Here is a 27,955-nt window from a genome sequence, read left to right as displayed (position 1 = left end):
TTTTTTTGGGGCTAAATGGCTTTCTAATATTTTTGATCGAATGATTTTGAAAAAAAAAGGAGCGGGGAAGGTGGTCTAGTTACCCTCCGATTATTTGGTTACCTAAAAAGGCAACTAGAACTTCTAATTTTTTACCAATTTTTTTATTAGTAAAAATAAATTTTATTAGTTAAAGATTTACGTAACTTACAAATTAGCTTACGTAAGGAATTTCTGTATTCTCATATTTTTATTACATATATGAGGGGGATCACCCCCTCGTCAGTACCTCGCTCTTCACGCTAAAGCTTAAATTTTGTCCCGATTTCTTAAGAATGACCCCTGAATCACAAAAGCCGTAGAATAAATAGTTGAAATTTCTAAAAATACTTTAGCGTAAAGAGTGAGGTATTAGGAGGCCGCTCCTTACTTTCAGTTGAAGAAACTTTGTCATATTTATTTTTTTATATTTTTTTTAAATAATGCTAGAAAATCCTGCGCTCCCTTCATGGAAATTTTCTTCCCCCATGAAAAGTTCCCCCAGCATATCCCTCTCTTTTCAACCCCTGCCCCCAACCAAATGAAAACGCCCCTGAAAACGTCTGTACACTTCCCAATAATCATTACTATATGTAAGCATTGGTCAGTGTTTGTAACTTGTAGCCCCTCCCACGGTGACTGTGGGGGAGTAAGTCGTCCCAAAAGACATAGTTATAAGGATTTTCGACTACGCTCAATAAAATGGCTATCTCAGAATTTTGTTCCGGTTACTTTGGAAAAATAATTAGCGTGGGACGGGGGCCTATTTGCCCTCCGATTTTTTGGTCACTTAAAAAGGGCACTGGAACTTTTCATTTCCGTTAGAATGAGCCCTTTTGCAACATTCTAGGACCCCTGGGTCGATTCGATCACCCCTGAAAAAAAAACAAATATACACGCATCTGTGATCTGCCTTCTGACAAAAAATACAAAATTTCATATTTTGGTAGATAGGAGCTTGAAACTTCTACAGTAGGGTTCTATGACTTTTGGGGGCTGTTTGCCCCTATTTTCTAAAATAAAGCAAATTTTCTCAGGCTCGTAACGTTTGACGGGTAAGATTAAACTTGATGAAGCTTATATTTTTAAAACCAGCATTAAAATGCGATTCTTTTGATGTTGCTATTGGTATCAAAAATTCCATTTTTTAGAGTTTTGGTTACTATTGAGCTGGATCGCTCTTTACTACAGTTCGTTACCACGAACTGTTTGATAAAGTTGGAGGACAAGCAATATAAACAAAGGTATTTTATTTCAAATGACAATACAATTAAGTATGTAAATACAAAGAAGGATAGAATGTAAGGAAAATGAATTTTCCTGTTACAGGTACTAGACGATTAATCTTATAAGTACGGCTCTCGTATTGGAAGCCCCCGTGGAACCCTGGGATCAAAGCATCCATGAAGAATCCTTTTAGCTTGGGAAAAATCTTATCGGTCCAAAAGCCTGGATCGCGGTCTATCTTTTCAATGTAGAAGTCTTTCTGGGTAAAAATCATGAAAAAGGAAGTATCTAGCTGAGCACATTCAAGCTGACATTGTACTTGGTAAAAGTAGTCGTGGCCTCGTTTGAGGTTGACCAGTCCATTCTTTCCAACTTCCATGCAACAGTCCGCCTTAGCCTCTTTTCGGTTCTTTATCCACTCGCCTATCCCCAAATTTTTCGCAGTTTCGCAGTTGCATACCTCGCTTTGATTTAATTTTCCCCATGATTTCTGCTTTGTGTGCACAACTTTACGGAAGGCTCCTGACTATTTCTCATTTCCAGGTTTCTTCATTGCATTGAAATAATTTATGAAAATTTCACACTCTATTAACAAGCAGCTGATTATAACAGCTTGTCATTTTGGTCTCTAGGGGGTATTATCGGCGATCTGAAACGATTCTTTCTGGCAACCGACTTGTAAAAATTTCAGGTAGCTGAAAATATTCTATGGGACTGTTAGAAAACAGGAAAATACATCGAAAAAGGGTTCCAATCATCTTATAGGTTATTGTCTTCTGCTCATGATAGTACCGATTTTGTTCCAAAAACAATATCCTTCATAGAGTACACTTGTGAAAAAGACCTAGACATTTTCTAAGATTTCTAAGCAATTAGAGGAAATAGAGCAAAATCCTTTCAAACATTTTGTAGCATCTTCAAGAAGCTATGGCCTGATATTAAAAGCAGCATCTTCCGCCAATGAATACTTGAGTACTTTTTAAATATAAATTTTCAATTCAACATGGGATTTTCGAGTTCCATCAGTTCACTTAATCACGGCCTTAATCTACATCCGCCGTAAAGAAAAGGTATTGTTATTGGGTGTTTTTGGATGAAATGACATTTAATTTTGCTAACGAAAGTGGATATATTGGACTCATTCATGACGTCGGTAAATAAGTCTAAGAGAATATTTGGAAAATCCTGACAAAAGTAATGACTTATTTTGGTGTTGCTAAATAATATAAACCTCGAAGAGAGCCTTTAAAGTGAACTAGCCTTCACTGTTCAATTTCTCTATTTGATAACTCGAGTACAGTTAGAGAGAACTAACTGTTAAAAAATTTTTTTACGCAATTACGTTAGTAAAAAGTCTGTTTTTTCGTTTTTTTATCATTTGTGGATAGGGTTCGAGGCCTATGCGCAAAATCATGGAGCCTGAAATTTCACACGACTTTAGTGCCAGTTTGGTGAGTTGAGCTATGTCCAGCTTTTCAGTACGATATTCATGAGCGACAAATCAGAATGTACATTCGATGTATGATTTTTTTTTAATTAGAAAAGATGGAAACTTAAGGCCGGACGCTCCTCCAGAAATTATACTGCCTGTTCAGTTCTTTTTCAATCGCGGCAAATCACACAAATACTCAAGGTTATCAGATTTTACTGCCGTCATTAAACTCAAGGGGTTTCTCACTGAAAATTACGATTAATGTATATTCATTCTTCGTAATTCGACAAGTAAATTGGAATATTTATTTGGAAAAGAACTATTATTCGAGGAGAAAATTAAGGAAATTATTATTCGAGATTTTTTTTGGAGGAGGGGGGTTCAACTCTTACGAAAGAAATACCAGGAAAACACAGGAAAATTAAACATTTCGCTGAGAAAATTAAGCATTATACAAATTTAAGGTGGGTGAATCCCTCGCCTGCGTGTGTGCCTGTGGTCTGGTCATCATTATTTGCCAGGAGACGCGGTATAAAATTGTGGAAATTACAAATAAAAAGTACATATTTTCGGGTTTTTACTTCATGCAGACCTATTTAGAAAAATATAATTTAAATAATTGCTCGCAGCGAAGTGACAAATTTATTTCATTTTATCAAAAAGTTCGTGGTAACGAACTGTACAAGGAGCAACCCGGCTCAATAGTAACCAAAACTCTAAAAAACGGATTTTTGATACCAATAGCTACATGAACAAAATCGCATTTTAATGCTGACTTTAAATATATGAGATACCTATCTAAAATTACGAGTCTAAGAAAAATTGCCTTATTTTACACCCGATAAAAGTAATAAAACCAAAATTACACCAATCCGAATCAGCCTATCAGGGAACCCTACCGTGGAAGTGTTAAGCTTCTATCAGCAAAAATATGGATTTCTTTTCCAGGGGTGATTATCGAACCAGTTGTCATAGAATGTTGCGAGCGGGCTCATTCCAACGGAAATGAAGTTATATACAAGTGAATTATCTATAAAAAACGAAGTATATAGTACCCTTTTTAAGTGATCTAAAAAATTGGAGGGCACCTAGGCCTCCTCCCACGCTAATTATTTTCCCACAGTCACCCGATTAAAATCGTGAGATAGCCATTTTATTCAGTATAGTCGAAAAACCTTATAACTGTGCCTTTGGGGACGACTTATTCCACCAGAATCCCCGTGGAAGGGGCTACAAGTTACAAACTTTGATCAGTGTTTATATAGTAATGGTTATTGGGAAATGTACAGACGTTTTCAGGAGGATTTTTGGTTGGGGGGGGGGGGGTTGAGAACAGGGGGTTATGTTGGGGGAACTTTCCATGGAGGAATTTGTCATGGGGAAGAAAATTTCCATGAAGGGAGCGCAGGATTTTCTAGCCTTATTTCAAAATAGAACAATACAAAAATAAATATGAAACAGTTTTTTCAACTGAAAGTAAGGAGCAGCATTAAAATTTAACACTAACAGAATACAGAAGTTCGTTACGTAAGCTAACTCGTAAGTTACGTAGATCTTTTACTAGCAAAAACGTTCGTAAAATATTAAAAGTTCTAGTTGCCTTTTTAAGTAACCAAAACATTGGAGGGCAACTAAGCCTCCTCCCCTGCTCCTTTTTTCTCAAAGTGATTCTATCAAAATTATGAGAAAGCCATATAAATATGAAATTTCGTTTTAATTATTCATCTGTGGAGAGCCAAAATCAAAACATGCATTAGTTCAAAAACGTTCAGATATTAAATAAAAAAAAGACATGTTTTTAACTGAAAGCAAGGAGCAACATTAAAACTTAAAACGAATATAAATTACTTTGTATGTGAAAGGGGCTGCTCCCTCCTCAACGCCCCGTCTTTACGCTAAAGTTTTACTCTTTCTCTCAATTCTGCTTTATAAAACAGTAAAAAACTTTAGCGTAAAGAGCGGGGCGTTGAGGAGGGAGCAGCCCCTTTCATATACGAAGTGATTTCTGATCGTTTAAGTTTTAATGTCGCTCCTTACTTTCAGTTAAAAAAAACTTGTTTTTTTTTATTTAGCTTATCCATACGGGTTCATTAAAAAATATTCTAAAGTTCTATTGTTGCTTGAGTATTTGTATATCTGAATTTGTATTCGGATAAGACTGTAATGACACATGATAACTACCCATACCTAGCACAGTTGGATTTATATAAACGGTTCTCGTATCTCCATACTTCTTGACAACCTTCCGTCGACAATTTCTGGTAACAGTGCCTCAAAATAAATTTTTTGTAGATTTGGCAGCATTTTGTTAGACCAGAATTCACGTTCACGACCAATTTTTTCATAATATAATTCCTCTTCCCCTAAAAATATTACAAAGTATACAAAATCAATGTCACAACATTCCAATTGCATTTGAACTTGGTAATAGTAGTCATGTGTTCTTTTCAGCTTTATTTCACTACTAACTTTCTTTTCAAGACATATATTTTTAAGCGCTATCCACTCTTCCAATGTAAGCCCTTTTGCTGTCAAAGGGCACTTCACCTCCAAAAGAGCCTTCTCACCCGAAGGAAAAATTGCTTCACAATGCAACCCATTTTCTTTACAAAAGCTGCAATAGCTACAGGCTCATACATCTGACCATGCTCCATTGCCTTTGTTTGGTGGTTTCTGGGATACAGCAGCTGCCGAACTAATGAACCCACAGTCTTCAACCGCCTTTTACAAACAGCACCAGCTACGGAAGCTGTAATTCCGTTTTTTCTGTATTCTATCCAGTTATTATCGACAGGATTTCTCTGAAGCCTAGTGGCTTTTTCGATACTGAGGATATCTGTTGCAGTACATTGGAGACGAGTCAAAAAATCTGTTTTTGCAATTTCGAGTGCACTGCAATCAAGATCCGGAGCAGTTGCGTTCGAGCCGTAGTTTTTGTCTGCTCTGGTTGGCTCCCTGATTTCTTTTGAAGGGAGTTTTGTGGAAGCATTAGTGAAAAGGCGCTTTCTAGCAGACAGTTTTTACGTCGTATGCTAGGGGTGTCTTCAGGATTGACCTGTAGAACTTTCCCGGAAAACGAGCAGCGTGTAGGACAAAATCTATGGTCGCCACGGGAAAAAAGGAGAGGAATTGTCTTCAGCGCAATGATGAGATCCTTCACGCTTTTCTTCTCTATGGTGGCACATGCAATTGCATTTCTGGCAAAATCACAAAATTTCTTTATTATTGCAGCACTAAGAAATCTTCTGCATTCGGCATTTTCATGCTGATTCTTATATAGTCTGTTTTCCAAGCATTTGCACGCATGATTAGCACACTCAATTTCTTCTATATTTCTGCCATATGGTACCCTTGCTATAATTTCAGAATGGGTAATCGAATCGCCGTCGGCAACAAATCGAGTATATCTTAGATTGTGCATGGATGTTGCTATTCGGAATGCGTCAACTAATATATCTGACTCCATACCTGTACTGGGCCCCTGCCAGTTCATAAAACATGTATGTTCAGGAACAGATCTATTTACTTGATGCCTGTATTTCACGCAAATACAACAATATTTGTTCCTAATTCCTAGATTTAAGAGTTTCTTCGAATAGAAACCTATCACCACTCCACAGCCTGAGAGTGCACGATATCTATTCCCCTAACTTGGTGTACACCAGCTTCCATCAACTATAACACATGTCTCTACAGCTCCATTTGGGTGAATTTTCTCACCTGCTTCCAGTGCCATCCTTCACTCGATTTTCCCATTTCCGATAAGATAGTCATAGAGAACTTTTTCCAATTCTACGCAAATCTCTTTCTCAAATTTCGTAAAGACTTTTTGAGATGGGGTATTTATTCCAATGGTAGAGAAAAGTTCTTGAACCTGGGCGTGAGTCATTCCACCATTTATTGCACCAACCACTACCTCTTTGTTGACACTTACTGTTCCTGTTTCTGTTTTGTGTTTCTTTCTGATAGTATTCACACTATCAAAATTAGTCCTTTTCCGTTTTTTGACTACGGTTTTCGTTGAGTCTTTTTTTTTTTTAAGCCTTCTAGGAGCAAGGGGTTTTTCTGTGTGAATTGTGGCTTCCTCATGACATGATTCGCATTTGAAGATGAGTCTTGAGCGCAATCCAGCTCTATGTTCTTTAGAAAACATCATTCTTTGAAACCAAATTGATGTCTTGACACCTGTAAATAAAATGCTAATTGGTTGTGAGGGAGTAAAATAGTAAAGTAGCGATTTTATTGTTTTGGTAGAAAGGAAAGTGCTATAGCTTCAAAAAGGATAGGTAGTATGTAGAGTAGTGAGCGATGTAGGGTAATTAAAATATGAAATAAAATATAAAATATAGCTAGAAATGGGTGAGAAGTGGAAATTATACGATCTAACCGAAAGTTTGTTGTATTTCATTGTCAGATTAAACCACCCAATTTTATTTATGTATGTAACCAAGCCAAAAACTGTCCTGGAACTACCAATCAGGAAAGCCAAGTATTTCAAACTTTACAAAATCCTTTGGGGCATGACAGGAAATGCCCTCTAAACAGACCCGTGTCGATTTACCAAATTCCAACGGAAATTACTAACCAAATTCCAAGAAAAATTAAGTCTCACTTGACTCCCTAAAATCAAATTCAAAGTAAAAATCCGTGCCCCAAATTCAGTTGCATCTCAACTATCATTTAAATTTTTATTCGAGTAAATTTATTCGAGTAAATAATAAGAAACACAAAGTTCTTATTATTACGATTAAAAATACCAATATGCTTTTATGAGTTAGGAGGATCAAATTAGCTAGTTTATTTCTCAAATCATTTAAAGCCTTTGCGGACATTCTTTCAGAACCTTTATCCGTACTTTTTAATGATTAGATAAAAAAACAAGTATTTTAAATGAAAGTAAGGAGCAACATTAAAACTTAGAACGAACAGAAATTATCCCGTATATGAAAGAGGCTGTTTCCTCCTCAACGCCCCACTCTTTACCCTAAAGTTTGACTCTTTCTCTCAACTCTACTGTTTAATACTGTAAAAACTTTAGCGTAAAGAGCAGGGCGTTGAGGAGGGAACAGCCCCTTTCATATACTGGGTAATTTCTGTTCGTTTTAAGTTTTAATGTTACTCCTTCCTTTCATTTAAAAAAATTCGTTTTTATTTAATTTCTGAACGTTTTTTAGTTAATCCATGTTTTGATTTCGGCTCTGCGCAGATGAATAATTAAAACGGAATTTGAATTTTTATTTTTTTGGCTAAACGGCTTTCTCATAATTTTGATCGAACGATTTTGAGAAAAATGAGCGGGGAAGGAGGCCCAGCTGCTCTCCAATTTTTTGCTACTTAAAAAGGCAACTAGAGCTTTTAGTTTTTTACGATGGTTTTCATTAGTAAAAATATAGGTAACTTACGAATTAGCTTACCTAACGAACTTCTATATTCGCAGGTATCTATTACGTATGTAAGGGGGGCTCGCCTACTTGTCAATACCTCGCTCATTACACTAAAGCTTAAATTTTGTCCTAAATCCTTAAGAATGACCCCTGAATCACAAAAGCCGTAGAATAAATAATTGAAATTACTAAAAAATACTTTAGCGTAAAGAGTGAGAGATTAGGAGGAAATGAACCCCTTATATGTGTAATATTTTTTGTTTGTTTTAAGTTTTACCGCTGGTCCTTACTTTCAGTTGAAAACACTTTTTCATATTTATTTTTTCATTGTTTTTTCAAACCATGCTAGAAAATCCTGCCCCCTGCCATTCATGGAAAATTTTCCTCCCCATGACAAATTCCTCCATGGAAAGTTTCCCCAACATAACCTCCTCTTCTCAACCCCTCCTTCCAACCAAAAAATCACACTGAAAACGTCTGTACACTTCCCAATAATCATTACTATGTGCAAACACTGGTCAAAGTTTTTAACTTGCAGCTCCTCCCATGGGGACTTTGGGGGAGTAAGTCGTCCTGAAAGACATAGTTATAAGGTTTTTCGACTATGCTGAATAAAATGGCTATATCAGGATTTTGATTGGACGACGTTTGGAAAAAATGAGCGTGGGAGGGGGCCTAGGTGCCCTCCAATTTGTTTGGTCACTTAGAAAGGGCGCTAGAACTTTTCATTTCCATTTGAATGAGCCCTCTCGTAAAATTTTAAGACCACTGGGTCGGTACAATCACCCTTGGAAAAAAAGAATTAAATAAATAAACACGCATCTGGGATTTGTGTTTTGGCAAAATATACAAAATTCTACATTCTTGTAGATAGGAGCTTGAAACTTGTACAATAAGGTTCTGTGATACGCTGAACCTGATGGTGTTACTTTCTTTAAGATTAAATGACTTTTAGGGGGTTTCCCCATTTTCGAAAATAAGGTAAATTTTCTCAGGCTCGTAACTTTTGATGGGTAAGACTAAACTTGATGATGAAACTCACATATTTAAAATCGGCATAAAAGTGCGATTCTTGAGATGTAACTCTTGATATCAAAATTCTGTTTTTAGAGCGTTGGTTACTATTGAGCCGGGTCGCTCCTTACTACAGTTCGTTACCACGAACTGTTCGAAATTACCTCTACTGGTAAGTTCGCTTTGTGTTGGAAATAAAATGATAAAAAGAAGTTTTTTAACTGAAAGTAAGGAGCAAAATTAACGAACAGTAATTACTCCGTATATCAAAGGGGCTTTTCCTCCCTCAACACCTTGCTCTTTACGCTAAAGTTTGACTCTTTTTCTCAAGTTTACTTTTTAAAACAGTAAAAAACTTTAGCGTAAGGAGCAGAGCGTTGAGAAGGGAGAAAACCTTTTAATATACAGAGTAATTTCTGCTTGTTTTAAGTTTTAATGTCGCTCCTTACTTTCAGTTAAAAAACCTGCTTTTTTTTCATTTTATTTCTGAACGTTTTTGGATTAATACATTTTTTTTTTTTTTTCTGTTTCTCTGTTTGCCATTCTGGCATGTCCAATGAATTGTGGGACAGAATAGAGGCAGTTCAAAAAACGTGTCTAAGAATTATTTTCAAACAGGATAAAGGGCCTTACATTTCCCTTCTTCGGAGAGCAAATCTAGTCACCCTTAAGGAAATGAGAGTACAAATTTCTTTATTATTTTGCCAACAATATCGTGCATAACCCTTGTACTACTTCTCTTTTCCCTAGTGAATATTTACCCACCCGCCACGTCAGGGGCGGATCTAGGATTTTTTTTTGGGGGGGGGGGTGTACATGAAAGGTTACTCCGATAAACTTGTGGACAAAGAAATACCAGCAATTTAAAGGGAACTGCAACAATTTGTAAGTCGTGGGTAGGTAGTGGACATGGAATTAATTTAATATAAAATCTGATGAGTTCCATTGAAATTAAAGTCAATTAGAAATATTGATACAAAAAAAAGTAAGTTTATAAGAACCACCTTGCCATAAAACACAATTAAAAGGTTGTTCACCCTCTACAAAAAAAATAATATATTTAATCTTTTCTGCATAATTTTTAGCATTTGCACTTCTGGCGACTATAGCGAGTTACTTAAACTTTGTATTGTCAAAAAAAAAATTAGTACCATATTTTGGTATCATACATTCTTTGGAACTAATTGTTGATTAAACATTAAGTAATAGTTCGTTTGATGGTGTAGCAGGAAAAATAGAACAAAGAAATAGAAATATAATGCTTTCTTATTGTTGCTATTAGCAGCGGATTAAGTCAGAATTTTAAATCTCCCCTTCTTACGAATGAAGATTTTCGCCTCCCAGTTGGCATTTGTGGTAATACGGACAGATCCCCTTGATAAACTTAAATTTAATTAAATACTTTTTGGGGACATGTGTCATTAATAAAAATCTAATAGAGACTGCAAAAAGTAGCTGAAACCTTGTTTCAAACTTGTTTGCAAAAAGAAACAGCCTTAATAACTAAAAACTTACTAAAAACTCGACTATTAAAAACCTAATAAAAAAAAATTCGTCCCTAAAAGAACCAGAGCAAGCGGTCCCAACCACAAATCTACTACTATATCAGGGGGAGGGTGCCCCCTGCATTCGCCACTGCCCCACGTTCTAATTCAACAAAAATCCCCCTTCTTGCCCAAATAAGAGTTTCCACTGAAAGATATAGAAGAACGCTCATCCTTCACATATTGGAAATTTTAAATTACTAACCCTTCGCTCTTATCGCTCCACTTTTAACTTGTAGTTTTAATGCTTATTTTGCAACTGCAAACTTTACAATTCTTGCAAGGTAAACTAAATTGTCATTTTGTTTAAATTTGTTTTCCCGGTTTTAATTTACGACTTTTTATGGTTTGACTTTTTTACTGATTGCATTTTTATGAGTTTAAACTGGTTTGATATTTATTACTGATTGGCATTCACCATTTTTTAAAATTTTTTTATTGACACTAAAATGTGAATTTGGCCCTTTTGGGCTTGTGGTAGCCGTTTTGTAAAAATAAATCTTGTCTTGTCTAAACCGTAATTTGAAAATAATGTGATAGATAACCCGTGAAATATGACAAGAGAAGAGACAGAACTTGAGTACGAAGATGAGATTGCTAAAGAAATAGCGAAACAACTGCCGATTATTCTATATAAGCTTTAAATTGTTTGTAAAACCAACAATAGTGAAATTAAACCAACCTAAGTAGATACCGTCGGAGCGTTCTGTTGCTTTGGGATGAAAATATCTTTAAAAGTTATCGAACATTCTTTCTCTATAGCAGAAAAGACAATTATCAAGAATTAATAAGGTACAAGTTGTATTAATTGCAACCCAGAATAATTCCCCATCCTAATAATTTTGATAGCAGTAAATCAATGACGTAAAATGAAAGACAAAGAAAAAACTTACATGTGGCGAATCACGAACTTTTCATAATTCTCAAAAAGGTAAGGCAGATCCACAATCCAGCGTGAGCCTTTTAGAAGGTCTGACCCCAAATTTCTTCCAGAAGTGATAACTTTCAACACAAAAGGGGAATTTGTTCCAATTCCTTCGGAACTTGATTCGTCGTGAACCGAAGCATCCGTTAAGACTTCTAACATATATTTTGGTAAACGCGGTCTGCCTCTAGCCCGATAATTTAAGTTCAACTTTTCACGATGGGCCTGCACATTTGGCAAATGGAGCCCTCGCATATTTCTTTTTTTCCCATGTTACTGTGGTCATTAACAAGAACTATATAAGAAACTTTATTAGGGTTTTGACCGTTTTTATCGGGGTTCACTTACTAAGGGGTTGAATTGTTTCTTGGAAAGGCCTTGGACTTGAGACTGGTCATTTGACTGCTTTAGTATGGGTAATTTTTATTGGGGTTTATTTACCAAGGGGTTGGATTATTTCTTGGAAAGGCCTTGGACTTGAGACTGGTCATTGACTGCTTTTGTAGTTTGCTTTGGTAGTTCTACAGCAAGACTCGGGTCTTGCTATAACAAATTTAAATATTCTGGGGACATTTTGTTTCGTTCATTAGTTATTTTGTTTCATTCATTAGTTATTAATTAGCTTGTTTTATATATTTTTAATTCTTATTTCAGTACGAAGATTATGCAAAATTGTACTTATACTACAATACATAAATTTGTCCTGAATTTATTTTAATTAAACCAAAACGATAGATCAATCTTTTTAAAATAAAACCATTGCTTCTTATTCGGCCCTTGTGCTGTGTTCAATTTATCTCTAGGATTAGACGCAGCTTATCCTTAATTATTTATACAATGCAATTTTCTTATATATTCATTAACCGGCAGTTTGGTGTCTGCACTTTACTTCTTCTCTAGACTCTGTTTAAACAGGTTAGAACTAAATAATGCTTGACTGAATCGCTCCTGAACAATCCGAGTGGTTAGCCCCTTGGTGTAATTTTTGCATTCTTAGATGCTCCGATTACAGCTCAATCTAACCCTTTGAGGGGAAATTTTGATTTCGGAACACAATTATGTAAAGTATTTGAAGGGACTGCAGCCAGGAGGTATATATTATAGAAAAAAGTTTCTTATTGATGAATAGAAAATTTTTTGCTCTATTTTTTGATACCCCACAACAACAATGTCAAGCATAGCAATCTAGAATGCAAACCCGAAACAGGTTTTATAATTATTTTGGAATTATAAAAAAAATAATTGTCGGCTTTAAGATTTGATTATGCCAAAATATTCACCAGATTTTTTTTACTTCTATTGACATAAAAACCGCCAAAATCACTAATTCAGGAACGTCAGGCAAACTCCAAATGTTTAACATGGGAGGTATAGGAAGATTCTTTGCGAGTCCGTCCTGCCTTAAAGCAACAGTTTTTTCTTCAGTACAATAAGTAACAGGAGGTATAAGGGATCGTAGGATAAATGAATGAATCTATTACAGTTTCAGGCATAGCTGCAACGTAGTGAAGAGAAACCCACGGCCCATTGTAACAAAAATTTTAAAAATTTGTTGAAAAAAAAACTTGTAACACTTCCCTAAATTTGTAGAGTTCTGAAAAACTAGCCTTTACAGATGCACATAATCGACACAACAAAAAAAAAAAAAAAACGATTAGAAGCAGAAAATAGATACCGTGCAGAAAATAAAAGCCTTATCTATATGGCTCTCAATACTTTTCACCAGCCACGAAATCAGTAAATTTAAGTATGCAATTACAATTTCTCTCAAAACTTCAAGTAAGATCAGCTGTCAGTAAAGCCTATTTTTTTAGAATTCTAGAAATTTAAGGAAATATTACGAGTCAGTCAATTCGTGCTAAAGTTATAGATATATGTTGCAAAACTTTTAAAGCAAATTTTTTATTTTATTTTAAGTATTGTCTTCCCTTTTACATCAGAAAAGCTTTGTTTTTTAATTAGTTTTCTTAGGGATTTTCTGGAAACCCTTATAATAAAAACAGAGGTTAAACAACATGATTTGTCATTGTCCAAATATTGGGTAAAATAAACACCCTCTTTTGCTGGATTGGATCTTGAAAAAATTATTTTAGTAGGGTATCGTTTATGTACGAATTTTATTTTCCATTTCGGTTTCATCTAAGCTTGCTATTGTATATCAGCACGCCCACAGGAAAATCTGAAGGGTTTCTTCTGCTCTCTATGAAATTTTGATCTCTTGGATTCTTCTTCTCCATAGTTTACAAACATGTGCATGATGAAACGGATGAAATATAAATACAAGGTAGATTTTTGTGTTAGTGGTACCGACATTCACAAATCCAAATTCTTTAAGTGCTATGACACTACGATTTGAATCGACGACCAAAAAGGTGATTTGGTTAGGTGCAATGCCAACATTTTATGTGTAAAGATGTATATACAAAATGCCCTGTTTAACAGTTTTTGTTTTGAAAGATAACCCAGAATAGAAGATTTTGAAATCGAAACCAATTGTTACAAATTTATCTGAACCCAAAAGTAACATTAGACGTTCAGTTAAGTAAAAATTGAACCGTCGTGACTACCCTGAATAGGAACTTGAAGTCCACTTTGGCACCGCAAATGCATCTTTGGGATCAAGTAAATTTTCATTACTTTTTTTGTGATTTTCATTACTTTAATTTTTTAAGGTTTTTTTTTAACTTCAATTTAGCGCTGAGTAGGTGCTGCTCCAGCTTTAACCATAATTTTCACTGAGATAAAAAAAGTAATTTGGTCATTAAAGCTGCTCTGTCTTGTATTTGCAAGTGAACAACCATAACTTTTTTTTCATATGAATGTATATGTTTTTTATACCTTAGAATTAACATCGAATTTAGTCAAATATCGGTGACCAGGCCGAAAGTTATGTGTGGGAAATATCTGTATTATGTCAGGCACGGACGGGGGAAGGATGTCCTTCGAGATTCTCTTTAAAGTCTAAATTTTGCAGTTGTCCCCATGTTTTCATTAAGCCTCCTGTTTTATTGGCCAGCTTTCTGTCTCCGCAAAATAACTTCCCGCCTATTGATGTGAGCCTCCCCTTGGTTTAGGTGGGTTTGTATTCATTGGCTGTCAGTATTCTATTATTTTAGGGCTCAAATCTGGCGATAGACTCCGACATTAACTTGGGCTAAATAGGAAGTGGGTATTCCTTTATTAAGTACACTGTGAAAAATTTATTGAATTTTGGGAAATATAACCCAATAGATGTGCTCATTTATAAGGATGAACTGGAATCCCTCCCATGTTTAATTTTTGTATTTTTAAGTAAATGGTGAAGTTTATCATAGTACTCTAAACAGGGTCTAAGAATGACGGTGACCTCTATAGTTCCTAGTATATTTTGCTCGTTTTAATGTAAAAAAGTACAGTACTTGGCAGAAAAAAGGAAATCAGTATAACACTTTTAGAGAATATTAAATTTGACTTTGACATATTTTCATTATATCCCTAATTAGTTAGTTATTATTAAAATTATGCCTATTAGGCTTTAAATTTTGCATAACTACCATCAATATTGACTGAAGAATTTTGCGTGAATATCTATAATTGTAGTCATGACCAGGGTTGGTTTTAGGGGGAGACAGAGCACTTGTCCTGGGTACATAAATTTTATTTTTATTAAAATAAAGTCGAGAGTGCAGTTGGAAGCAAGTATAACAAGATTGAATTCGAAATTTTCATTTTTCCCATATCTTCATCACCATTCCTTGAAAATATTAAATAAAAAAAAAACTAGTTTTTTTAAACTGAAAGTAAGGAGCGATATTAAAACTTGAAACGAACAGAAATTACTCCGTATATGAAATGGGTTGTCCCCTCCGCAATCCCTCGCTCTTTACGCTAAAGTTTTTAATTGTTTTAAAAAGTAGAATTGTGGCAAAGAGTCAAACTTTAGCGTAAAGAGCGAGGGATTGCGGAGGGGACAACCCATTTCATATACGGAGTAATTTCTGTTCGTTTTAAGTTTTAATGTCGCTCCTTACTTTCAGTTAAAAAAAACTAGTTTTTTTTATTTAATTTCTGAACGTTTTTGAATTAATGCATGTTTGATTTTGGCTGTCCGTACATAAATTATTAAAATGAAATTTGCATATTAATTCTTTTTTTGGCTAAATGGCTTTCTCTTAGTTTTAATCAGACGGTTTTGAGAAATAAGGGGTGGGGAAGGGGGTCTAGTTGCCCTCCAATTTTTCGGTTACTTAAAAAGGCAACTAGAACTTCTAATTTTTAACGAACGATTATATTAGTAAAAAATATACGTAACTTAAGAATTAACTTACGTAACAAAACTTTTATATTCTTATATTTTTGATTATATATATGAAGGGGTTTGTCCCCTCGTTAATACCTCGCTCTTCGCACTAAATCTTAAGTTTTGTCCCAATTCTTTAAGAATGACCCCTGAATCAGAAAGGCCGTAGAATAAATAGTTGAAATTACTAAAAATACTTTAGCATAAAGAGCGAAGTATTTATCTCCTCCTAAATACTTCGCTCTTTATGCTAAAGTATTTTTAGAACCCCTCATATGCGTAATAATCTCTGTTCGTTTTAAGTTTTAATGCTACTCCTTACTTTCAATTGGAAAAACTTTTTCATGTTTATATTTTCATTGTTTTTTTTAATAGTAATGCTAGAAAATCCTGCACCCTTTTCATTGAATTTCCCTTTCCCCATGAAATATTCCTCCGAGGAAAGATCCTCCCACTTAGCTCCCTCCCCTCAACCCTACACCAAAACCAAAAAAATCCCCCTGAAAACGTCGGTACACTTCCCAATAGCCATTATTGTATGTAAACATTGGTCAAAGTTTGTAACTTGTAGCCCCTCCCCCAGGGACTGTGGGGAGTAAGTCATCCCCAAAGATATAATTATTATGGTTTTCGACTATGCGGAACAAAATGTATATCTAGGTGCCCTCCAATTTTTTTGGTCACTTAAAAAGGGCACTAGAACTTTTCATTTCCGTTAGAATGAGCCCTCTTGCAACACTCTAGGACCACATGGTCGATACGATGACCCCTGGGGAAAAAAACAAACCAATTTTGTGGGCAGTACATCTTCTTCTTTTGAAAGTAAAGTAATGGCTTCAGATCCTTCTATGCCTGATAGCACAGTGTTGACTTCTATATCCCGCGGTAAGTATCTGTTGTGTTTAAAAAAAAATACATCTATGTAATCTAAGAGTGTCATTTAGGTGTAGTAAATAAAAAACGATCAGTTTACCATGTGTTACTTTTATAGAAACTCTAACGAAGTGAAAGTATGACTATATGTTTTGTGAATGGGTTATTTTTAATGAAGTTTTATGATTTTATTGAAATCTAATAAGGAACATTGAAAAATAAGTAAATTTGAATATTTTAAACTACTTATATATCTTTTATGATTACAGATATCGAAGCTGATAAACTAACATCTATAAAGATACAGAATATCAACGTACCCTCTGCATCTGTAGCTATGGACATTGCAGAACAATCACTTGACTCCAATCAGCTAATCCTGAGCAACCAAAAGCCAGTAGACATTTTTCAACAGTCTGAATTACAGAACGAAAAAACACCTCTTTTGATAACCAACTCAACACACGCTGATCAGGAAAAACTGGTTCTCAGACGAAGGAAGAATAATGCCGTCTACTATGAATCTTCTGATTCTGATGAAGAGGATATGTGTGACGAAGGTATGGAATTAATTTTTATATATTTGAGCAAAGTGGAGTGGTGCGGATGTCTTTTCTTTTGCTACATGAAATCTTTCCCTCAAAATAGTATGAAACTGGGGGCTGAAAATAAGCTTAATTTCTTTGGGGCACTTCTCTTCTTGGTCTTCCCTCCAAGATTTTTGATCCTGCTTCATAAAACTTGGCTTTGGATGCCTGTTTTGTTTAGATCTTCATAATTTACTTCCTACATATCAAAAACGTATTCAAAAGTGACGCTAAGTAAAAAGAAAAGCTGCTGACGCTAGGAGATTAGGAAAATGAGAAATTCAGTAGCTAAATGTGATTGCTGCATTTAAAAGTCATGTATGACTGTGATAACCAATCACAAGACTAGTTTAACTTCATTAATAAGTTTATAAACTCAGAATCAATGCTACGAAATAGTTGACAGACTTGTTGCATTAAATCTTGAACCAGTGTATCTCCAAAATAATGCTTATGCAACTCGTCTACATCATGACTTAGCGTATTGGTCGCTTATTGGGAAACTAGTGTTTCTTATCAGCTAAGGGCAGCTATTGGACAGAATTACTTTTTATGTTGACAAATATCTTGATAAATATAAATGCTTCACCTCTTCATTCTTACTAACTTTCAAAAAATTGAACGTTCATGGCATACTTGACGAAATTTGTTTGACGAGACAACGGCCCAAGCCGAGCAAATGCTTTATTTTAACATAAATTAGTGGGTAATGAAAGCACAGAAAAGGCTTTTTTGAGGTATTAGGAATCTCTGAAACATACCATTTTGTGATAAGACTTTGTGACAGAACTGTTACATTCTTCTAAAGCAGAAGATATTTACACCGTTTTCTTAGATTAGAATTTCTTAGATTTGGACCATCTTTTTTTTGCCAGAATTGAAATGTTTTTTATCTTTGCTTAGACAGGGTTCGAAATTTGCTCAAAAAATGGAAAACGTCCACATTTTTGCATATTTTACCATTGTTTTCAATGTTTTGTCCTATGAAGGTACAAAACCAATTTTAAAAACAAAATTCGATAAATGGATAAAGTCCGGTCTTAGTTTACTGAATATTAGTAACATTATCGTTTTACATTGAGATATTAAACAGTAGAACTGTAGAACAATACCATGCCGAAAACTTTTTTCAATTATTGCAAAAAGTGACTCGAAATATCACAGGGGCGTGACTCTGTACAACTCAACCAGGGTCGACCCAGCTCTAAATGGGTACCGGGAGAAATCTGGGAAAGGTAAACGGGAAGGGTGTGTGAAAGCACAGGATGGCTGGCCCTCATCCCCCCATTGCACTTCCTGGCTGAAGGGCCTTGAGATGGATATCTGCACCGCCGGTTCGGACCTTAATGGTCTACTGCTTCATCCTTTTTTTTACGTTTTATTTAAAAAACTCAAGAACAAACATCCTCTTGATCGTTATTTAGGTATTCCAGGTGAAAAAAAGACCGTTCCTATTAATATATTATCAATTAGGTCGTAGCTGTAAGGAAGGATCATCTTGGGCTAATTCTAACCATAACTCCGAAAAATGGCATTTTGGTAACATAGAAAAAAAGTTTTTTCATACTGATGCCAAATAAATAAAATTCATTAATTTTAATGTAACCCATCAAAAGCTAAGAGCCTTACTAATTTTTAATGATTTTTGAAAAGTTGGTAATGCCCCCTAAAAGAGAATAAAGTCTTAATGAAAATCACACCATGAGATTCAGCATATCAGAGAAACTTACTGTAGAAGTTTCAATCTCCTCTGTCAAAAATGTAGAATGTCGATTTTTTTTTTCATAAGATGTAGATTCCTATTATGTGTGTTTCTTGTTGTTGTTTTTCACTTGGGGGTCGTGTCAAGCTAACGGTCCTAGAAGATCAGGAGAGGGTTAAATCGAATGGAAATCGAAAATTATATTGTTCTTTTACAGTGACCAAACAGAGATAAACCGGTATTTTTTCACACCAAACTCGAATTTTGCCTAAAAAGAGCCAAATTGTCATCGATTGACTATTCTGAGTTCGCCAATCGATTTTTGAATACATAAAAAATGTATATTAAACTTTCCAGTTGTAGATGAAGTAATGCCGCATGGCGGCACATTCTTTCCTAAAAAGTCACGCTTTTCAAAGAAGAAAAATGATAAACATCGATATTTTTCTTAATGCTTCATTTAACTAAGGTAATTGATTTGATCTCTCATGAAGTTATGTTCATTTATGTATAATTTGCAATATGTATCATAAAGGAAAGACCATGGATCATTATGTTTGTATGGGGGATATTTTACCTGCCTAAAAGAGCGCATTTCAATGCCCAAAGCGTCTAACTCTTCATGAGCCTTCATAAAGACATAAAAAGGGTGTGTATGGGGGGGGGCTATAGTTTGATTTTTAACCTCCCAGGTAATATCTCATCTTGATTTTGACTAAGCCTGAATAAGGGTGCTGCAGGGGTGAGATGGCTGTCTATTCTCCCTTTATTTCCGTGGATATTTTGGGTACTCGCTGGTACTGGTGGTTAATAGTGACCCCCCCCCCCTTTCGACTCGTATTTTCGTGTAGATTGAAATATTTCATTCGTACGCATACCGGCATGTTTAATTGCGCTTGTCCCTGCTTTAAGTAAGGTTTTGGAGAAAATATTAGATACCAGGCTTTCCAATTGGTTAAAAAAAATAATTTAATGCATGAGGAACAAGGAGGTTTCAGGACAGGGTGTGGGACAGATAGTGTGTTTATTTTAAAGGCATTAATAGATAAATATGGAAAGGGAAAAACTTGTCTATGTGGGATTTCTGGATCTCCATAAGGCTTTCGATAGTGCCGACAGAGAGCTATTGAATAATACCATGCTAAATATTGGCCTTCCCCATTCATTTGTTAGATTGATAGTGAGCTTGTTATCTTGTGTGAGTGGAATCATATAAGTTGGTAATAGGTTTTTGAAGCTTTTTGATATTAAGCGGGGAGTGAAACAGGGCAGTACCCTTTCACCTAAGTTGTTCAATATTTCTATTGATGATGGTGTTAACTTTCTAGAGAATAGATGGGCTCCAGAAGTTAGCCTAGGGACTAAAAAACTATCTCTCTTATTATTTGCAGATGATATTGCTTTGGTAGCTAATAAACAGCAAGATCTATTGAATCTCACTTTTTAAATCTCATAGAACTTTTGAATCTCATAGAAGAATATTTGCAGATAAAAAAAAAAAATTAAGGCTGAATACTGAAAAGAGCGAAGTTGTTATTTTTTTTAAAAAAAGGAGTATTGGAAACGATGAAAAATATACATTTAAATTTAATAATAAGGAACTAATTATAAGTAAAAGAATAAAATATTTAGACTTTATCCTATCAGAAAATGGAAGCCTAAAGAGTCATGTTGATGAAATAATTAAGAGAGGTAGAGTGGCCATGTCAGCAATCTTTAGAAACCCGACGATAATGGGGATTAAAAACCTAAAAATGCATAAAAGAATAATTAACACAAAAATTTTACCCGTGATAGAATATGGAGCAGAGATATGGGGTGGAGAAATGGTGCAGCAACTGGAGTCCCTTCAGCTCCAGGACTATAAAAGAGTGTTTGGTCTACGTCAGACAACTCATTCACAGATTCTGGAAGGTGATTATGGGCCTGTTTTCTTTAAAGTTATGCAGGTATATTTTAATGCTTAGATTCTGGTTGAAGTTAACTAAGAGTATTGAAGATAGACTAGTAAGAGCGGCATATGATCAGAAGTTGAACTCTGTTACTCTGTTGCAAAATGATTTGAAGCACAAAATCTTCGGTGAAAGATTGCCTTAAAGATTATGTGTTACAGTTGGAGGTAAAACAATATTCTGATCATGAAATTATTATTACTTCAGAAAATAGGGAAAAGAATTGAAGTAATAAATAAAAATGTTATATTTTACTGAAGAGGCTTGAAAAATTATTTTATTGTTTAGTTTAATATCGTATTCTTGTTTTATGAATAGTTTGTTGCTTTTTTTTCTAGAACAAGATACATACAGACCAGAAGCTTATGATGCTGTGTCCTCTGAGGAATTTGACACCGAAATCCTTCAAAGAAAAGGACCTTCAAAGGACCAGATTTGTCCTGACAGTAGGAAAAATTACAGTATTGATAAAAGACTAAAATTTCGAAAGTGGAAATTTATTGATTATTCCAAGGAACAGTCACCCGTAAACACATTGTTTAAAAAAATACCTACTAAGCAGTCACCAGAAAACAGCTACATTTGTAGAATTTGCAATGAATCTTTTTCTCTTCGCCTTTTGTTGCTAAACCATATGAAAGCTCATGACAGAATAGAAATTCAGCAATGTCAGTTTTATTGTTCACAACTCAAAAACAAGTATCATCTTGATTGTTGCTTTGACACTCAAAATGGGACAAAAGATAGCTTTGAATGTGATATCTGCAAAAAGACGTACCCCCATCGCAGATCATTGTCGAAACATAAGCAAAGACACAATAAAGCTAATCAATACTTATGCTACATATGCGGCTTAAGTTTGTGTAGTACAGAGACTCTCAATCGTCATATGCAAATCCATACTGGTGAAAAATGTTTATTGTGTGATAGATGTGGAATGCAGTTTCGACATAGAGATGGTTTAAATTATCATATGAAAGTGCACCTTAGAAAAGAGAATAAGCAAATCCCAGAAAAATTGTTTGAGTGTAAAATCTGTAATAAAAAACTTGAAAGTAGAAGTGGATATGCAACTCACGTAAAAAAACACATTCAGAAGGGAACACACGAATGTGAAATCTGCCGAAGAAATTTTTTCACGAGGATCAGATTGACCGAGCATATGAGGACCCATACGGGAGAAAAACCATTTGAGTGTCAGACTTGTGGTAATACCTTTGCACAGTTTGCTGGCTTATATAATCACATGAAAAGTCATAGTAACGAAAAGCCTCATCGATGTAAGTTTTGCGATAAAGAATTTAAAACCAAAAAGAGTTTGAGTGATCATTTAAATACTCACACTGGTGCTAGACCCTATAAGTGCAAGCAATGCGACAAGGGTTTCGGCTCAGATAAGGGTTTAAGAACCCATAAGAAAATCCACAAAGGAAAGAGTTTCAGAGAAAAAAAGTACAGCTGTAACATATGCAGTGAAGTGTTTGCAGTGTCTGCATATCGTGACCTACATGTTGCTTTACATGCAAATCCCAACCCTTTTAGTTGTGAGTTCTGTAGTAAGAGCTTCAATTATAAGAAAAACATGGTGGCCCATGTGCAGCGTCTGCATCCTGATCGCAATCCATTTAAATGTAAGCTATGCGGTAAGACTTACGATTCCATTAGAAAAATTTGCGTTCACATTAGCTCTCGCGCTTGTTACAAAAAAGAAAAATCGCCTAAAAAGGTTAAGAATCAAAGCAAGTTTATCGAGGGGGACGGGAACATTAATGTTGAGAAAATTGTGAATATGTTTGTATGCAATATTTGTGATGACGAGTTTCTGTCAGTTGAGGACATTTTGGGCCATTTTAACTCTTCTCATAAGCATTCTAAGTAGAAAGTATTTGCGGTAGGCCTATTATCTTTAAAAAGTGAACAAAAATATATATATATTTTTTGCTCAATTCAGCCAGAATTTAATCTGGCAGAGATCAATTGACCTTCAATACCTGGGACTAAGCTAATAAAAAAGAATGAAAAACATCTCCCGAAAAAATCAAGCTTGTCGTCGACTGTTAATTTTTTTTCGAAATCAATTATCCTATTTGTCTAACCAAGGCTTTTCTGCCTTTGTGGTGTTGGTTAGAAAAAAAAAACTGTCAGTTTTTTTTTTTTTTTTTTTTTTTTTTTTTTTTTTTTTTTTTTTTTTTTTTTTTTATGTGTGTGCTCAAGAAGTGGAATCTAATAAACAAAAGAATTATGAATAATTACCACTTAAGATCGCTATTTCTAGACTAAGCAACTGTTTCAAACTGGATGTAGTAGGCTCTTCTTTTTTTTTCATTTGCTTTTTTTCGTCTTTTTTCTCTCTGTCTTTCCAAGTCATGAATGCAATGATGTTCATTTGTTAGTTTGATTGTTTCAGTTATAAAATCAATGGGATGTAGGAATGCTTTCCTGGATATAGGGTTTTTAAATTTAGATATTTTTTTCAATATCGATCTAGTACAATTACTTTCGTTTTATTTCTTATCTGCTTTGTAATATTATTCCTGGTCAGTAAATGTGAAGATTTTTATAAACTTGGTGCGTTTTGTTTGATTAGTATTTGGTTTCATCTCCTGTTTTGATTTCTTAAATTGTTAAATAAAATAGTCTCAAATAAATTCCATTTGAGCTTCTTATCGCCATTGTTTTCGAAGCAGGCCCTTGCTGGCTTAGCTTTTGTTGTTCTCCTGTTTTTCTTTTGGATTTGGATTTATAACAAACTATTGTTTCACTTTAAGAATGTGTAGTGGAATTTTCGTTCGGAAGTTTAAATATAGAACCAGTTTTTCCCAATATTATTTAATTTAGTCACGGGAAAGTTAATTTAAAACGTGATTAGAATTTAAATTCTAACCACGTCTTAGAATTTTCGATGTGTTTATTGTTTTAAAATCATAGAAATTTTATTAGAATTTTAAACTTGAAACTTAAGTTTAAAGTTAATTTAACTTAGACTCCTCAACGCCTCGCTCTCTACGCAAAAGTTTGACCCTTTGTCACCGTTCTACTTTTTAAAACAATTAGAAACTTTCGAAAAATATTCTAAAACAATAAACACATAGAAAAAGATGTCTTCTATGGGGCTATAAGGGTCGTAAAATAAGAAAATTAATTTAAAACACGCATCCGTGATTTTAAATGTGAATTTAAAACTTTCAGAAGGGAAATAAAAAAAACATCTTTTTTTAACTGCAAGTAAGGAGCAACATTAAAACTTAAAATGAACATAAATTATTCCGTATATGAAAGGTGTTGTCCTCTCCTCAACGCCTTGCTCTTTACGCTAAAGTTTGACTCTTTGTCACAGTTTTACTTTTTGAAACAATAAACATATAGAAAAAGATGTCTTCTGTGGGGCTATTAGGGTTGTAAAATAAGAAAATTAATTTAAAAACGGTTGAACGCATATCCTATTTTTCCGATTAAGATGCCCTTTCTAGGGTTTTCTTCGTCGTAGATAACGAAAAAGGGAAAGAAAGGACTTGGAACTTACAAAAACTGGCACCTATGCTATTTAGTGGTAAAGCAAAAAAAATAGAAATTGTAATAATTGGATAGAAACATCGGGGAGTACAGGAATTGATAACAGGTAACAGATTTTTTTCCATACATTTAGGTGTGCCTTAAAGTGCGAGGGGGAGAGCGATAAATTCTAAATAATAACAATTTGTTGGAAGAAATGACTTCTATGGAACTATGTGCGTCGTAAAAAAAGGGAAGAGCATGAAAATAATAACGAATAAATTTAACATGTGTCAGTGTTTTGATTTTCTATCACTATCAATTGTACTCAGTTTATTAGTCCTTCACCTGTCAAACTACACCAACCAATACTACTGATTTCCATTTACTGAAAACAGAAAAGTCAAACTCGATGGAAACAGAATCGCCCAGCTTTAGACGCATTACCCCGATATGGTTGGTATAATTCAGTGGTTCCTAAAGGCAAAGTGACTCTGTGTATGGGAAGAAAGCCTGCACGTAGTAAAAAGTATGCTTTCCTATCCTTCAGCAGCAGGCCATAACCAGCTATTCGTTTGACACCCGGAAATTTAAAGGTCCTTTTGCGACGATGATCTTCATCCGACAAAGGGTTCAGAGAGTTGGGTTTTCAAATGGCCTGTTTATAGAGCAGCAATTTTTGAGGAGTTTTAAGACATTCGGAGGCCTTACTGGCGAAGGCAGAATGATAGAATTCCAGCGACGTTTTTGGGTTATGTCGTGTTTTGCTCGCATTGAAGTAAACCATCTCATGCAGGAACTTACAGGCAAGAAAAATCGGACTAGAGAACAGTGCAAGGAGATATGGCTCCCAATGCAAAAAAGGTAACACGGAGACACATTGCTTGTCATAAAAATGTTTGAAAAGTGAAATTTATTTGATTCAAACACAAATTGTGTTAAAATTTTGCGGTTTCAAACACAAAAAATGTGCTGTTCCTTCGTTACTATTTGACGACAATGGACTCATGAGGAGACTAAACAAGCCTGATCTTGCAGAAGATTTATCTGAAACTTGTAAATACGAAGATAAGTTATGCTTGAATAGGAAAGAACTACTAGGACCCTACCTTCATGTTTTGGATGGTGGAGCTCTTCTTCATATACTTCAGTCGAACATTGGAAGCAGGTTTCCAATGATATTTGACCAGTACTTGGCATTTATCGAAGTGCGATACCCACACCCTCCACTTGCTTTGACGGAAATGACGGACGACCTGGAACAAAAGGACAGGCGTGTTAAATTTAATGGAAGACAGGTGCTGTTTACTACAGATTTTCAAATACCCAAGGACCAATTTCTATATACAAAAAAAATAAGGCGAGGCTCATCCGCATGCTCGATGAAAGCTTATGTGAAAGAGGATCAGAGCTATTCATGGAGAAGGTAACCTGGATGTGAAGATTGCCAAAACTGTTGTCGGTAAGTCTATTATTCTTTCTGCTGTGCTACTTGGTAATGATACTGACTCACTCGTTCATTTGTTAGTTTGATTGTTTCAGTTATAAAATCAATGGGATGTAGGAATGCTTTCCTGGATATAGGGTTTTTAAACTTAGATATTTTTTTCAATATCGATCTAGTACAATAATAGACATAATGAAAACTAGCTTGGGAATAGGACCCTATAATTCCATACTTTCCTGCCATGCATTACTAGGATGCGATATCACTTTCCATGTACATGGTGTTGGGAAAGGAAAGGTTAAAGACATATTTAAGGAAAACGAGGCGTTCTTTGGAATTTCTCAACTTTTCATGAAGTCGAGCACAAAGGAGGATATAATTAGTATTGGAGAACGTTCTTTACTGTCAATCTACGGACACGAGAGTGAAGAATACCTAAACTCAGCGTACTGTCATATCTTCCAAAAGAAGGTCTCAACATTTTCAAAGTTTGTGCATTTTTGAGACTTGCCACCCAAACGTCCATCTGCGAAGTTTCACTCGCTGTGTGTTTATCATCGGGTCCAAAATCTGAGTGAAAATAGCAGTCTCGACCCTCTTCAGTGGGGACTTAGGTTCAAATAAACAGTATTTATTCTGATTGACTTATTTTTGGCTCCATTGCCGCTTCTGAAATTTGTGAAGTACTCTTGTAAGCGAAATGGCTGTGAATCAAAAGATGCTCATGCAAGAAGCTGAGTCTGGATTTCTCTTAAGCTTGCAAATCATAGCGAGGGGTCTGGTTCCAGAATGCCATGAACCTGAAGACGATGACACTGCCTTTAATGCCGATGATTTTTGAGAGTTTTCCTCTATTGTGTTTTATGATATGAACATTATTGACAGGAAAATTATCTACTTCATTCCCTAGTCTTTATATTTATTGATTGAGCTATAATTTATATCTTGATGTCTTGGATTTCTCTAGAGCTGGGTATCCTATTTTGTTGTTTTCTACGCCTTAGTTATGTCTATTCATCCCTTTTTCGTTTGTCTAAAATGAAGAAGACCATATAAAGGACTCCCTGGTAATTAAAATTTGATATTCTGTTGATTTTAGGACTAACACTTCACACTCAAGGGGAACTTTGCAAAATATCTCTGTGACACTGGTGAGGGACCCCTTTTACCTTCATTTTGCTTTCTCCGACCTCAATAACTCCATAGAAGACATCCCTTTCTGTGTATTATCATGAACTAAACCTTATAGTTTTCTCCTCTGTACTTAAAGGGCAAGTTTAGCCCGTTTCCCATTGAGATAGTGACGTCAATTTTGTATATTTTACTAAATTCATTTTTGTCTATCGAAGCGTGTTAAAATAATTTGCATTACAATTTGTTCAAGATCCAACCGTATTTTTACTGTATTATTAATAAGAATTATTTGATTGATTCAGGGTACGCACCCTTATTTTTAGATATCTAGAAGTTAATCATTTTTTCTGTTCGATCATATTGGCCGAGCAATATTATTCAGTAAATCTAAATATAATATAAACTTTTATTTTGAGGTTTATTTTTTCCTTCAATGCCTAATAAATAACCGAGTCAAACTCAAAACGAATAGAAGGTAAACTGGGTAGGGCTAAAACCCCCTATGCTTTCTAAAGATCAGCATAAAATTTGCACTTTTCTAAAAGCAATATGCATTTTAAATATTTTCGATTTGTATATATGTATATTTATATACATACATATATATATATATATATATATATATATATATATATATATATATATATATATATATATATATATATATATATATATATATATATATATATATATATATATATATATATACTATCTTTACAAACGAGCAATATTTGTATATTCATGTATTTCTTCTCGAAAAAGGCTCCATTTTTTCGGGGAAATTGGTATTTTGGGATATACTCACATTAAAAACAATCTATATATGTAAGAAGTCTGAGAAAATCCGTTAAGAGCCTTAATTTTTTTTTTTTTTTAATGACATCATGTACTATGTTTGTACATCATGTAAGTATTTTCTTATATGATTTCATGCATAGAATAAAT

The 27,955-nt window shown here is 34.7% G+C and overlaps 1 protein-coding gene across 20 annotated transcripts in view; it reads left to right on the top strand.

Annotated features, from left to right (window-relative positions):
* Positions 1-27,266, top strand: part of LOC136024897 (zinc finger protein 426-like) — an 83,688-nt gene extending 56,422 nt beyond the window's left edge. For all 20 annotated transcript variants that reach the window (XM_065700441.1, XM_065700443.1, XM_065700458.1 and 17 more), the window contains 2 exons: positions 16,966-17,256; positions 21,276-27,266. In XM_065700441.1, coding sequence (XP_065556513.1) covers positions 16,966-17,256; positions 21,276-22,816 — 1,832 coding nt within the window. In that variant the 3' untranslated portion in view covers positions 22,817-27,266. The remainder of the gene's footprint in view (positions 1-16,965; positions 17,257-21,275) is intronic.
* Positions 27,267-27,955: the final 689 nt, after the last annotated feature.

Source organism: Artemia franciscana, chromosome 3, assembly GCF_032884065.1.
Source record: "Artemia franciscana chromosome 3, ASM3288406v1, whole genome shotgun sequence".
NCBI lineage: Eukaryota > Metazoa > Arthropoda > Branchiopoda > Anostraca > Artemiidae > Artemia > Artemia franciscana.
Note: the sequence above shows the minus strand (reverse complement) of the source record. Positions and strands in the feature narration are given on the sequence as shown.